The sequence below is a fragment of the Gadus macrocephalus genome, chromosome 21, assembly GCF_031168955.1.
Source record: "Gadus macrocephalus chromosome 21, ASM3116895v1".
Taxonomy (NCBI): domain Eukaryota; kingdom Metazoa; phylum Chordata; class Actinopteri; order Gadiformes; family Gadidae; genus Gadus; species Gadus macrocephalus.
The window spans coordinates 11,526,216-11,539,865 of NC_082402.1; the positions used below are offsets into that span (position 1 = coordinate 11,526,216).

The following is a 13,650-nucleotide window of genomic DNA, read 5'->3' on the forward strand; positions in this document are numbered from 1 at the left end:
GCTTGAATGTACATTTTCTTATCCTAGAGTTGTTTTTACTTTGAAACAGGGCAAATATTAATACATCATATTGAAATGCATGAAAAAACCCAACCGGAACACAACATCGTTCAATTAGTATTTTTTAACGATAATAATGCCTACTCAATCAGAGTAAGTGTTTTGTTAGAATTATAATACCCCCTGCGATCATCGACCTCAACCCCCAAAGCGAACGGCGCACTGCTAAGGATGCAGCGTGGACTAGCAAGGCCGACAGGTTTGGAAATTGAGGGCTGCAGGCTGGGGTTTGCTCCGGGCTGAGCCTGGTACCATGAGGCGGAGGGGTCATGGACAGGGCGTTTTCCACGAACACATTACTAGCTGAGGAGGAGAAGCATTGGGCAGTCATCCATGAAGGAGACAGAAGGGAGCAGGTGAGTATAGTCCGTCACTGTTTGCTCTCTCTTAGCTTTATCCAGGCAGCGCCACGGTGCTGCGGTTGTATCTGAATCATCAAGTTGAGTGTACGCCTCCTACAATCTCATTTAGGTTGGCTTCTTTGCGGCCACTTAAAATTATTTTCCAGGAGCCAATGGGGCACATTTGCTTGGCCTTGGAGAGAATAGCGCACCCGTTGCACATTCAAGTTAACATGCAAACGCACACACACGACAGCACGCACGCACACACACAAACACACACACACTCCCACACACACCATTTCAGTTTTCATTAAACCATCAATGATTTAAAGGTTCGCAAGGAGAAGTCCACTGAGTCAGGAGTTCTTATACACTTAGATTGGGTTCAATAAACCAAAAGCCTTTGTTAACCAGATGGTAATCTATTGATTGAAGTTCCTCAGGATGTCATAAATAAGGGGTCGCGGCCGTGCCATCCCAGGGGGAAAAATACTATAGTTTACTACAGCATTTACTACAGTATACTATATATTACTATAGTATACTATAATATACTACAATATAGTGTGGGATTTACTATAGTAATTTTCCAGACATTGTAGTGTACTATGGTAAATACTATAGTAAGTTTCTGTAGTATACTATAGTTTACTGTAGTAAAACTACTATAGTAAGGTTCAAAAACACTACAATATTTACTATAGTATATATAGGGTGTTCTATAGTTTATTTACTATAGTAAACTATAGAATTTTCTGTAGTATACTATAGTTTACTGTAGTAAAACTACGAGAGTAAGGTTCAAAAACACTACAATATTTACTATAGTATATATAGGGTATACTATAGTTTATTTACTATAGTAAACTATAGAATTTTTTCATGTGGGATGTAACCCTTTGTTTCCCGACGCTCTCCAGGTGGTCGAGGTACAGGCCCAAACCAACAGAAGATAACACGGGAACAGAGTGAGAACAGATTACATCACCATCAACAAAGGTTTACATTTGAGATGACCCTGAAGGAGAGCAGGATGGTAAGAACATACACGGAATAGTAAACAAAACCTAAGTTCATAAAGAAAAACGTAACATGTAGATTTTCCATCACAGTGTGTGTGTGTTTGTGTGTGTGTGTGTGTGTGTGTGTGTGTGTGTGTGTGTGTGTGTGTTCTGTCATGTCAGCGTTTTCATGTAAACTTGAATGTGCAAACATTTAAAAGGCTGCTAAACATGTAGACAGCGAACGGTTCGCATCGTATATACTGCCCATACTTTTAAACCATTATCAAAACACAGTATACATGTAGGACTTTTTTTATTTTTTATTTTAGTCGATTTTTTAAGTAAAAAAGTAAAAAAAGTTTTAAGTAAAAAAGTAAAAAATGTTTTTGAGTAAAAAAGTAAAATAAAGTTAAGAAGTCCATAGCCCCCCACCAGGGGTTGGGGCTATTTAAGTACAAAAGTAAGTAAGTAGAAAAGTATTAAAAAGTACAAAAAAGTAATGCATCATCAGCACCCCCCACCAGGGGGAGCTGATGCAGTGACGAGGGAGGCTGCAACCTCCTTAGCACCCCCCTTCCCACGACACTGAGGTCTGGATGTCCATAATCTATGTTACTGGTTGACCTCTTGCCTCTTGGTGGAATAGCCGGTGATGCCGCACCAATGGGAGGGACTCGGAAGCATCCCGCTTGGCCATTTGGTCTGGATGTCCCTTCGTCGCTCTTAGCTGGCTACCAGTAGCTGCGTCTGGTTTCAGATGCTGTGTGGTTTCTGCAGCCAGGGTCTTCAGCATAACTGTGAATTCAAAGAAATTAAGCCCTTTATACAAATGATTAATTTAAACATAATAAAGAGATTTAGGTTTACAAATGATTTTAAAGACTCTCAGTAATTCAAATAATTTGCGTTGATCGTTAAACAGTATCTTTATTTACCGATGTAGTTTTAATCTACTATAATATAATATACTTTTTATTCATAGATATAGTCATAGGAAAATGGAGTTATAGGATTCTAAATCCCTCAATAAAATGGTATTCTACCAGTTTTTGGTGGGTTTCCTGGGGATAGGGACATGCATCCAAGCGAAGTCTTCTTCATCGAGGCATGCTTGAGAGCCTGACCTGGAGTCATACTCTTTGTTGAGTCCAAACTTTAAAGAAAATAAACACACGCTCAACATTAAAGCAAAAAAAGCCGGCAAACACAGAAGCCTTAGGACACTTTGATCCACCATGTCTCATGTTAACCAAGTGTTGGTAGAAACATTCAGGGGGGATGGTCAGACAACTCAGCCAAATCGCCGGCCTCGTAGTAAACTATTTTGCCACAACTGCTGATCAAACATGTTTCGTGAGCTCTACTGTGACCAGGTAGTGCACTCACTGTAGTCGACGCTGGATAAAGTCCAGCAGGTCAGGGTTGCCGGTGCCCAGAAGACTCTCCAGCCTCTTGGAGCCTGGAAGGATCTTCTCCTCCGACTTTATGAGCCTGATATATTTCAGCGTGCCCTCCTCGTCTGCACACGATACAGCATCACACTGATTCAACACTGTTGATTTCAAATTGTTGGATTAACATTGTTCTTCTTTGTTAAGATCACAAGTAAGCTGGCTGCACCACCGTCTGTGGTAACAGTTGACCTCTTGCCTCTTGGTGGAGGAGCCGAGGCAGCGTTGTCAATGGGACGGACTTGGGGGCATCCCGCTTGTCCAGCAGGTCTGGATGTCGCTGCATCCCTTTTGGCTGCACCACCATCTGCGGTAACAGTTGCCCCCTCGCTTCTTGGGAAAGGAGCTGGGGCAGCTGGACCAATGGGTGGGACAAGGGGGAATACCGTCGATCGGCTTTTCTGGATGTTCCCTCGTCACTCATGGCTGCACCACCATCTGTTGTAGCAATAGCCCTCTTGCCTCTTGATGGGGGAGCCAGCCGGTGACGCCGCACCAATGGGAAGGACCTTGGAGTAGGTCTCTAAAGTCAGGGGTCTCAGGGTCCTTCCATGTTTCCTCAGTTTGGCCGTTGCCTCCTGATCCATTGTCTTAGGCTGGCTGCCAGTGCCCTTGTTTGGTTTCAGATGCATCTGGCTGCTGATGCATCTGGCTACCAAACCATGTGTGGCAACAGTTGTCCTCTTGCCTCTTGGTGGAGCAGCCGTTGCAGTGGCACGAATGGGAGGATCCCGAGAGCATCCTGTTTGGCAATCTGGTCTGGATGTCCCTGCGACCCTCTTTGCTGCCTCACCATCTTTGGTACCAGTTGCCCTCTTGCAGCTTGGTGGAGGAGCCGGTCCAGCAGCGCCAATGGGAGGGAGCAGGGGGTATTGCGCATGGCGGGCAGGTCTGGATGTAACTGCTACGCTTTTGGCTGCCCCACCATCTGTGGAAGCAGTTGACCTCTTGCCTCTTGGTGGAGGAGCCGGTGGAGTCGCTCCAAAGGGAGGGAGCAGGGAGCATTGCGCTTGGCGAGCAGGTCTTGTTGCTCCTGCGTCCCTCTTGACTGCACCGACATCTGTGATAGCAGTTGACCTCTTGCCTCTTGGTGGAGGAGCCGGTCCAGTCGCACCAATGGGAGGGAGCAGGGGGTCGAGCTCTGAAGTCAGGGGTCTCAGGGTCCTTCCATGTTTCCCCAGTTTGGCCATTTCCCCCTGATTCATGGTCTGCGGCTGGCTGCCAGTGGCCTCGTCTGGTTTCAGATGCTGTGTGGTTCCTGCAGCCAGGGTCTTCAGCATAACTGTGAATACAAAGAAATTAAGCCATTTATACAAAGTATTTATTTAAACATAATAAAGAGATTTACGTTTACAAATGATTTTACAGAGTTTGGTCATTCTCAGTAATTCAAATAATTTGCGTTGATCCTTAAGCAGTATCTTTATTTTCTCTATATAGTTTTAATCTACTATAATATAATATACTTTTTATTCATAGATATAGTCATAGGAAAATGGAGTTATAGGATTCTAAATCCATCAAATAAATGGTATTCTACCAGTTTTTGGTGGGTTTCCTGGGGATAGGGACATGCATCCAAGCGAAGTCTTCTTCATCGAGGCATGCTTGAGAGCCTGACCTGGAGTCATACTCTTTGTCGAGTCCAAACTTTAAAGAAAAGAAACACACGCTCAACATTGAAGCAAAAAAAGCCGGCAAACACAGAAGCCTGAGGACACTTTGATCCACCATGTCTCATGTTAACCGAGTGTTGGTAGAAACATTCAGGGGGGATGGTCAGCCAACTCAGCCAAATCGCCGGCCTCATAGTAAACTATTTTGCTGCTGATCAAACATGTTTCGTGAGCTCTACTGTGACCAGGTAGTGCACTCACTGTAGGCGACGCTGGATAAAGTCCAGCAGGTCAGGGTTGCCGGTGCCCAGAAGACTCTCCAGCCTCTTGGAGCCTGGAAGGATCTTCTCTCCCGACTTGATGAGCATGATATATTTCAGCGTGCCCTCCTCGTCTGCACACGATACAGCATCACACTTATTCAACACTGTTGATTTCAAATTGTTGGATTAACATTGTTATTTTTTGTTAAGATCACAAGTAAGCTGGCTGCACCACCGTCTGTGGTAACAGTTGACCTCTTGCCTCTTGGTGGAGGAGCCGAGGCAGCGGTGTCAATGGGACGGACTTGGGGGCATCCCGCTTGGCCAGCAGGTCTGGATGTCCCCGTGTCCCTCATGGCTGCCCCACTGTCTGGGGTAACAGTTACCCCCTCGCCTCTTGGTGGAGGAGCCGGTGCAGTCACGCGAAAGGGACGGACCCGAGAGCATCGCGCTTGACTAGCTGGTTTGGATGTCGCTGCGTCCCTCTTGGCTGCACCACCATCTGGGGTAACAGTTGACCTTTTGCCTCTTGGTGGAGGAGACGGGGCAGCGGCGCCTATGGGAGAGACCCGGGAGCATCCCGCTTGGCCAGCTGGTTTGGATGTCGCTGCGTCCCTCTTGGCTGCACCACCATCTGCGGTAACAGTTACCCTCTTGCCTCTTGGTGGAGGAGCCGGTCCAGTCGCACCAATGGGAGGGAGCAGGGGGTCGAGCTCTGAAGTCAGGGGTCTCAGGGTCCTTCCATGCTTCCCCAGTTTGTCCATTTCCCCCTGGTCCATGGTCTGTGGCTGGCTGCCAGTGGCCATGTCTGGTTTCAGATGCTGTGTGGTTGTTGCAGCCAGGGTCTTCAGCATAACTGTGAATACAAAGAAATTAAGCCATTCATACAAATTATTTATTTAAACATAATAAAGAGATTTACGTTTACAAATGATTTTACAGAGTTTGGTCATTCAAATGTTTTGCCTTGATCATTAAGCATTGCCTTTTTTTTACCTAGATATCGTTTTTATATTTTATAATATACTTTATATACATAGATATAGCTATAGGAAATAGCTTTATAGGATGCTAAATCCATCCAAAAATCTACCCGTTTTTGGTGGGTTTCCTGGGGATTGGGACATGCATCCTGGCGAAGTCTTCATCATCCAGGCATGCTCGAGTGCCTGACCTGGAGTCATCCTCTTTGATGGGTCCCAACTTTTAAGAAAATATACACACGCTCAATATTAAACCAAAAAAGAACCGAGAACACAGAGGCCTTGGGAAACTTTGATTCACCATGTCTCGTGTTAACTGAGCGTTGGTAGCCACATCGCCGGCCTTGTAGTACACTATTTTGCCACAACTGCTGATAAAACATAATTGATGAGCTCAACTGTGGCCAGGTAGTGCACTCACTCTAGGCAACGCTTGATAAAGTCCAGCAGGTCAGGGTCGCTGGTGCCCAGAAGACTCTCCAGCCTCTTGGAGTCTGGCAGGATTATCTCCCCCGAGTTGTTGAGCCTGATATATTTCAGCGTGCCCTCCATGTCTGCACATGATACAGCATCACACTGATTTAACATTGTTAATTTGGCATTGGCGGATTAAAATTTTTAATTTTTTTAAGATTACAAATAATGTGAATTGAAACTCCATCATATGCCATTAAGTAAAATCCTCACCAAAAAACACATTCCTTTGAAATGACAAATCCACTAATTCTTCTGGAGGCATTCCCAGTATCTGAAATTAGACAACCAAACCCAATAGTCAATTTATACAAATAAACAGTCATGGGTGCAGATCCCTCGTGGGGGAGTACGCTAACCCTAACCCTAATCCTAACTTGTGAAAAGTCCACCCAATATAAATGATTTCAAACTAAATTATGCAATTGAAAATCTAGTTTTAATAGAAGCCAAGTCCACTTCATGCTAGTATAAATCAGCAATGATCGATTATCATGTCTTACTCACACCGTAATACTTGTTTTCCTAGTTTAGTCTTCTAATCTACCAGTAATCTATCTGTATTATTATTAAATAAATTAATAAAATATATTCAGAATTCAATCTGATGGTTAATTAACAGTACTAAGCAACAAGCTGCTTGTAGGATTACCTCTATGGTGCGCGTGAGTTGTTCAATTTCTCCAGCTCCAGAGAACGCTTCTCTTCCAATGAGGAGCTCTATCAAGCAGCAGCCAAAGCTCCACATGTCAATGGCAGTGGTGCACAAAAGACCCAGAGTCACCTCTGGAGCACGGATCGACTGAGTCTGGATACGATTATAGCCTGGGGTAGGGTTAGGGTTAGGGTTAGGCCAGTAGGATAAATCTAACTCTATGAAACCCATCAGATAACACAATGCTGCAATCATACGTCTCCTCATGATTCAAAAGAAGATAACAATTAGACCCACGTCTTAACCGCTCCTGTACCAGGCTCACACCAAAGTCGATGACCTTGAGAGTGTTGGGGTCCTTGTCTGACATGACCATGTTAGCCTGCAGTCATAGAAGAAGGAGACTCTGTGTGTAGCTGGGCTAACGGCTCACAGGTGAAAATAATTTGCTGACAGTGCAGATGGGAGATGAGCAGGACTCCTACCAGTTTGAGGTCACTGTGCATGATGTTCTCTCTCTTCAGCAGCTGAAGACACTTGAGGATGGGGTATGCGCACTTCCGCACATATGAGTCACTCTTACCCTTGGCAGTCACCATGGCTTGCAGGTCAGAACTGTAAATAATGCATTTATTAGTTCCGTTGGAGAGTTGGGGCCCTATCTTGCATCCGGCGCAAGTGACTTAGTCACTGGCGCATGTGTCGGACTCGTTGCTAGTTTACAACTGGCGCAGAGCGTTCTTTTCCCACCACCGCCACTCGCCGGTAAATTAGGGATTGATCATGCGCCCCAAGGGGCGGTTCGGCGGAAGGAGGAGGCGTGTTCTGGCGCAAACGGTATTTTGCCGTTTCTGAATACCATTGCGCTACTGACCAGGAAATACCTGGTTTAAAGTCAGTGGCGCGTTGTTCAGATGCTATTTTAAGGGCGCATGCATACATGCGCATGCGATGCATACGGATTGCTTGTGCACCTCGCGCATACACTTTGCTTCTCCCATCTACCTAGCCGCACATTCTTGGTAAATTATTTGGTAAAGAACAGCTGATGCAGCGGTAATAAGTTGTACTTTTAAATCAATGCATCTGCAAACACCGTACAGCAAACACATATTTTCTTGACAGAGACATCGTGTAGGCCTACATGCCCATAACTTTTAGGATTGATGAGTATTTGATCGTGAAAAACATTGTTTTACCGCGAGTGAGTGTTAAAAATAATGAATATGAATGCGGGCGCGCGTGTGTGCTCTGTTTAAACACACGCAAACTAAACACGTAACGCATAATACAATCAATGGCAATGTCTATTACCGCGGGGACACATGCATATTAGGATAGCATACAATACTGATAAGAAACAATGTTTATAATGTATTGCGTATATCATTAAATAGAACCACAGTTGCCGCATATCATGTTATATCATATACGTTTTCTTTGCCGAAATTTATTTGAGGACTCAGTATTTCTGAAGTTGTGGAAGAAAACCCCTTATTCCATGTGTGAATTAGGCCATATTATTTGGCAATAAACTGAGCCATTTGCAGTTTGAAATTCATGTGCATCTGTCTCATCGGAGACTGCAGACGCGCTGTCAAAATATCAACTCGTCCGATTCAAATGCGCTCATGGCTTAAAGGGGATGGGAGCTGGCACTCTCATTGGTTTGTTGGACGTTACGCCCAAACCACACCTACGGGTAACTAGGCTGCTTCAGACCCTTCAGACCAACCCTTTTGACACTTGCGCCGCGACGCAAGTGTCATTTATCCGCCTGTAAAATAGCGATAGCGCCGTAGAACCGCCCACAAAGCTACTTGCGCTTTGCTCTTCCCACTTGCGTTTCAGACCGTTAAAATAGGGCCCTTGGACTTTCACTGTAGCGCACAATGCAAAGCAACTATCAGTTTAGAATCCAGAAATTGCACAGAATCCAAGCCAAAAGTCCGTTTGTACCCCAGGAGTTCAAAGGAAATGCAGATGTGGTTCCGGAACACAAGGGAGTCCTTCATGCGGACCACGTGGTGGTCATCTTCTGGGTCCTTCTCCATCAGGTGTTGGAGGATCCTCCTTTCCTCATTCCCCAGTCTATGATACCTAGACCCAACATAGCATTGTTTTTAAGGTGTTGCACGTCCCCCAGGGCGCCGACCTCTGTGGGCCACGCCGGTGACATTAAGCAGAACTGGATATCCCACTTGATGCCGTGTTCTTCATATGAATGTTAAGGCCATGTAAGGAGATCATGGTTAATGGCATCAACTTAGACTCTGAGGTTTCCAGTTGGACCTTTGTGATTTAATGGTACCGTCTCCATCATAGCTTCTTTGGTGTAGTGTGACCGTTCTTTATCTATGTATTTGTTGTGTGCTGTGCAGGTGTCTCTTTATTCTATGATTTGACCTAGGCTGGTTGCGTAGGAGCTTGAGGGCCACAAGCTCATTGTGCTGGTGGTCAAAACACTTGAGGACCTGTCCATAGACCCCCTTCCCCAGAACACCAAGCACCTCATAGCGATAAGCAATATGATCCCTTGAGACCTGTAGAAAATAGGTTATTGGTTATTTTTTGAAATATTATTAGTATTATGATTATAATATGATTATATAATTATAATTATCCAGTAAAAAAAATCATTATTGGCATTATTTTTAATAATACGATGTCAGTTTCATACGCATGACGCAATCTATGTAATTGCATGGGTAAATATATATATTTTATATACGTATAGGCCTATATATAAAATGTATTATATATATATATGAATAATATATATAATAAATATATATTTTATTGTAATGAATGTGCAAATGCACATTCGTTGTAAAAGTTTAAATTATGTATATTGCCAGAAACACTAAACTAACTGCGATGCATTAAGCCTATTCCACAATTCAAAAGGAAACAGAGAGGTGTTTGTTCTCCTGCTCAGTGCCTTCATTCACAAAGTTAAATTATTTACGCACAAAGCAAACCATCGGTCATAAATATTGCCGTCAACAGAAAATTACCTGCTGATAGAAATACTGCTCATTGTCATAGCCATGGTTTTTGCTCTCGATATGTCTTGAGCCATGGATCTTCATGGCAGCCAGACCAAGGAACCAGACTTCATTGTAGCCGTTGATTTCCCCATGCTCATATTTGGTCATGCGGTTACCAAAGGCCTCCAATGTCTCTGAACAGCAATATGGAAAAATAAATACACAGCAAACATTAGAAGAACCAAGCCCAAAAAAGTATGTACTAGAGTGCTCTAATATTGAAAGAGCAGCTCTCTCGCACACACACGCACACACACACACACACACACACACACACACACACACACACACACACACACACACACACACACACACACACACACACACAGGGGCTGGGAGCATTTTGCATCAATATAACACTCATTTTATTCCGTCAATCTTTCTGCATTACACGTAATAAATAAAAGAACCGTACCAGCAGGTGACATGGGCAGTTTGTGTCCTTCAAAGAACCTCTCAGACGGGCTGGGTCTCCCTCCCACTGGGCTGGGGGTCTCCGGCTCACTCTAAGACAACGGTCATTTGAAAAGCAGTTCTACAATTACCTCTAGTGTAGTTAATGATGCGGATCCTTCCTGCCATCTCATGCATTTTAGCCTAAATTCTGTGCACATTTCTCCAATCATTTTATATGAAAGGTATTCAAGCCAGCAATCAAAACATTATTTTAGATTTGATCAGTAAATAATATAAACATAACATACCGTCATGACGGCTTCGAGTGGGTGTACTTTTCGCAGGGCCTTGCTGTGTATCGCTCCTGGCAGGCTTTCGTCGCGGCTGCACCAGGCGCGGCGCGAGGACTGCTGCCGGTGGAGGCCCTACTTTCGCTCAGTGTCGCAATAGAGAAAAGACTGGAGAAGGTGGATTGATCACTTAAGTTTAATGAACCAGGTGACACGGCCTATAAACTCCTAAACAAAGTAATCCTATTTATCTGCCAAATCACGAATAAATCATTCGAATTTTATTCATCAGTGTGTGATGAAAAAAGTTCAACTTTTCTCAAAAGAGTAGCCGAAAGCCTAGGAAACGTACCTCTGGTGCACTGGATCAAACCGTCAACGTTCGTTGCTTGCAGAAACAACACAGAGTCTAAAGAAGCTAATAATAATCAGAGGGAAATCGACAAAATCGTCCAGCAATATCTCTTCAGATCAGAAGCGTCTTCAATATGAGGGCAACAGTTGTCATGAAAACATTAAAGATTCTTAGAAAAAATAACTTTATGCAGCTTATTGTTACGTCATAAGTGAGATGACCTCTCGACCGTGGCCGTGAGTGTGTGTGTGCGTGTGTGTGTGCGTGTGCGTGTGTGTTTTTGCGTGTGTATGCTTCACACTTACACACACCTCAAATTAACAATTAAACGCATACGACACGGCCAATAAACTCCTAAACAAAGTAATCCTATTTATCTGCCAAATCCCGAATAAATCATCCGAATTCTTTTCAACGGTGTGTGATGAAAAAAAATCAACTTATCTCAAAAGAGTAGCCGAAAGCCACGGAAACGTACCTCTGTTTTGCAATGGATCAAACTGTCATCTGGACCGTTCGTTGCTTGCAGAAACAACACAGAGCTTAAAGAAGCTAATAACAATCAGAGGGAAATCGTCGAAATCGTCGAGCAATATCTCTTCATATCAGAAGCGTCTTCAATGATGAGGCCAACAGTTGTCATGCAAACATTAAAGATTCTTAGAAAAAATACAGCTCATTGTGACGTCATAAGGGAGATGACCTCTCGACCGTGTGTGTGTGTGTCTGTGTGTGTCTGTGTGTGTGTCAGTGTGTGTGTCACATGTGTGTGTATGTGTCTGTGTGTGTCTGTGTCTGTGTCTGTGTCTGTGTCTGTGTGTGTGTGTGTGTGTGTGTGCGCGTATATTTCACACTTGATTGTTTGATTACACATAATTTATTTTACTTTCATTAAACCATTAGATCAGGGCTGGAGTTTAAAAGGCTGCTATGCATTTATACAGAGAGAAAACCACCACATAGTATCATTCAGGTTTATTTATATGATTACCCCTGGTGTTGCAATTATTGGGAAATCTAAGTGGAATATTAATTAGAATTTTGTTCATCGGTGTTGTCATTGACAAGTTTGATGTCAATGTTGGAAAGAGAAGCAACAGAGACTCAAAATGATCCTTAAAATGGCATTGAATCATGTCTCGCCCACGACAGAAGTCACAGGCTTCCTCTAGAAGGCGCTGTAAGCTGGCCGTTTCAAAACTTGCCTTGTGTCCAAGTCAGGTAGTAATTGACAACTTTGAACAACTTTTCAGGGCTCAATTTACAGACATCCTATTCCTAACCGGGGTTTCTCTCTGGATCGGCAAATGGTGTGAATGAGTGACAGGTGAATGTACCTCCGGTTGAGGCCTTCGTTGAACTTTCCTTCATATGGGCCGGAGAATGGTTCCTTAAAAACATGAATACAACGTTGAACGTCTAACCTTAATTGTGGCTACTTTGATAACCTTAACATATTAGTGAACTGATAACTAGACTGAGGTCATTGAGTGCAGAGAGATATAAGTGGTCACCGGTCACCTAATCCCAACATGAGATAAGAGCTCCAAGCAGAGGGCTATCAGGTGGTGTAATAAAAAGCACATCGAACTCCCTCGGAATAGTAGGCCTACTTAGTTGACTGCTCCTACATGAAGGCATGATATTACTTAAACTATACATAAACCTCTGTCATCTTCTCCCATTGTAGACAGACTATGGCAAGCCATCAAATCATTACATTCGGACGGAATGAACTGACATTGGACAGTATTATTAATAATAATAATCGATTGAATTTATGTAGCGCTTTTCTAGACGCTCAAAGACGCTTGACAGTGAAGGGGGGACCTCACTCACTACCACCACTTTTTTTTATTACACTCCTGTGACAGCTACAGACACCGGATTTTTGTCCGAATATTTATTTGAATTTCAACAAATATAACATAAAGTCTACCCAGCTTTAAGGTTATGGGTAGACAATGTGAGGCCTCATTTGAGCCTCACATTGGCGTTCAGTGTCCGTTGGGTGGCACCAGAGAGTTTACATTATAAAGAAGACTCTTGTCCCGTCATGGATCGATTACCCTTTTAAAGAGAAATGAGAATAGGCCTAAAACTTAAAGGCACCCAGTGCAACTTTATGTAAACATTCAATGAAAAATAAACATTCAATTTCTAGTCTTTTTTACACGTAGTAAGTTTCAATAACTCCATACCATTCCATATCGACATTCAAGGAGCAAAGATGAGACGTCGTTGTGTGGTGAGAACTGATAGAAAATCGTAAACAACAACAATCGCCGGTGGGGAGAAGCCATTTTTCCATTGACTGGAAGCCTGCTTTATTTATTGTAGGTTACAAAAAATAAAGAAAATGGCGGCATTGTTGTTGTTATCGATTTTGTATCAGTTCTCACCACACAACGACGTCTCATCTTTGCTGCTTAAATGTCGGTATGTAATGGTATGGAGTTATTGAAACTTACTACGTGTAAAAAAGACTAGAAATTGAATGTTTATTTTTAAGCCTCGAAAGTTGCACTGGGTGCCTTTAAAGGAGAAAATAAGGGGGCATGTAGCCTGTAGCTATAGAACAACAGCAGGGTACGTGGAAGCTGAAACGAATAGAAGACAGTATGCTAACAAACCGGTGGACTGGAAATGCTGGTTGATTCATAAATGAGGAGGAGGAAAATTAACAACAAATAATGGACGAGTGAGTTT

The 13,650-nt window shown here is 43.4% G+C and overlaps 2 protein-coding genes across 2 annotated transcripts; both read right to left on the reverse strand.

The window, feature by feature from the left end:
- Positions 1-2,014: 2,014 nt before the first annotated feature.
- Positions 2,015-6,277, reverse strand: LOC132450240 (serine/arginine repetitive matrix protein 1-like). The gene is made up of 7 exons (XM_060042312.1): positions 6,143-6,277; positions 5,832-5,941; positions 4,737-5,594; positions 4,400-4,509; positions 2,795-4,141; positions 2,452-2,561; positions 2,015-2,203 (listed from the first exon to the last, which is right to left on the reverse strand). Exons 3-5 carry the CDS (start codon positions 4,841-4,843, stop codon positions 3,276-3,278), a joined length of 1,083 nt encoding a protein of 360 aa, XP_059898295.1. The 5' UTR covers positions 4,844-5,594; positions 5,832-5,941; positions 6,143-6,277; the 3' UTR covers positions 2,015-2,203; positions 2,452-2,561; positions 2,795-3,275.
- Positions 5,195-8,946, reverse strand: LOC132450344 (dual specificity tyrosine-phosphorylation-regulated kinase 4-like). The gene is made up of 7 exons (XM_060042430.1): positions 8,810-8,946; positions 7,336-7,465; positions 7,148-7,232; positions 6,848-7,020; positions 6,409-6,469; positions 6,143-6,275; positions 5,195-5,294 (listed from the first exon to the last, which is right to left on the reverse strand). Exons 1-7 carry the CDS (start codon positions 8,902-8,904, stop codon positions 5,195-5,197), a joined length of 777 nt encoding a protein of 258 aa, XP_059898413.1. The 5' UTR covers positions 8,905-8,946.
- Positions 8,947-13,650: the final 4,704 nt, after the last annotated feature.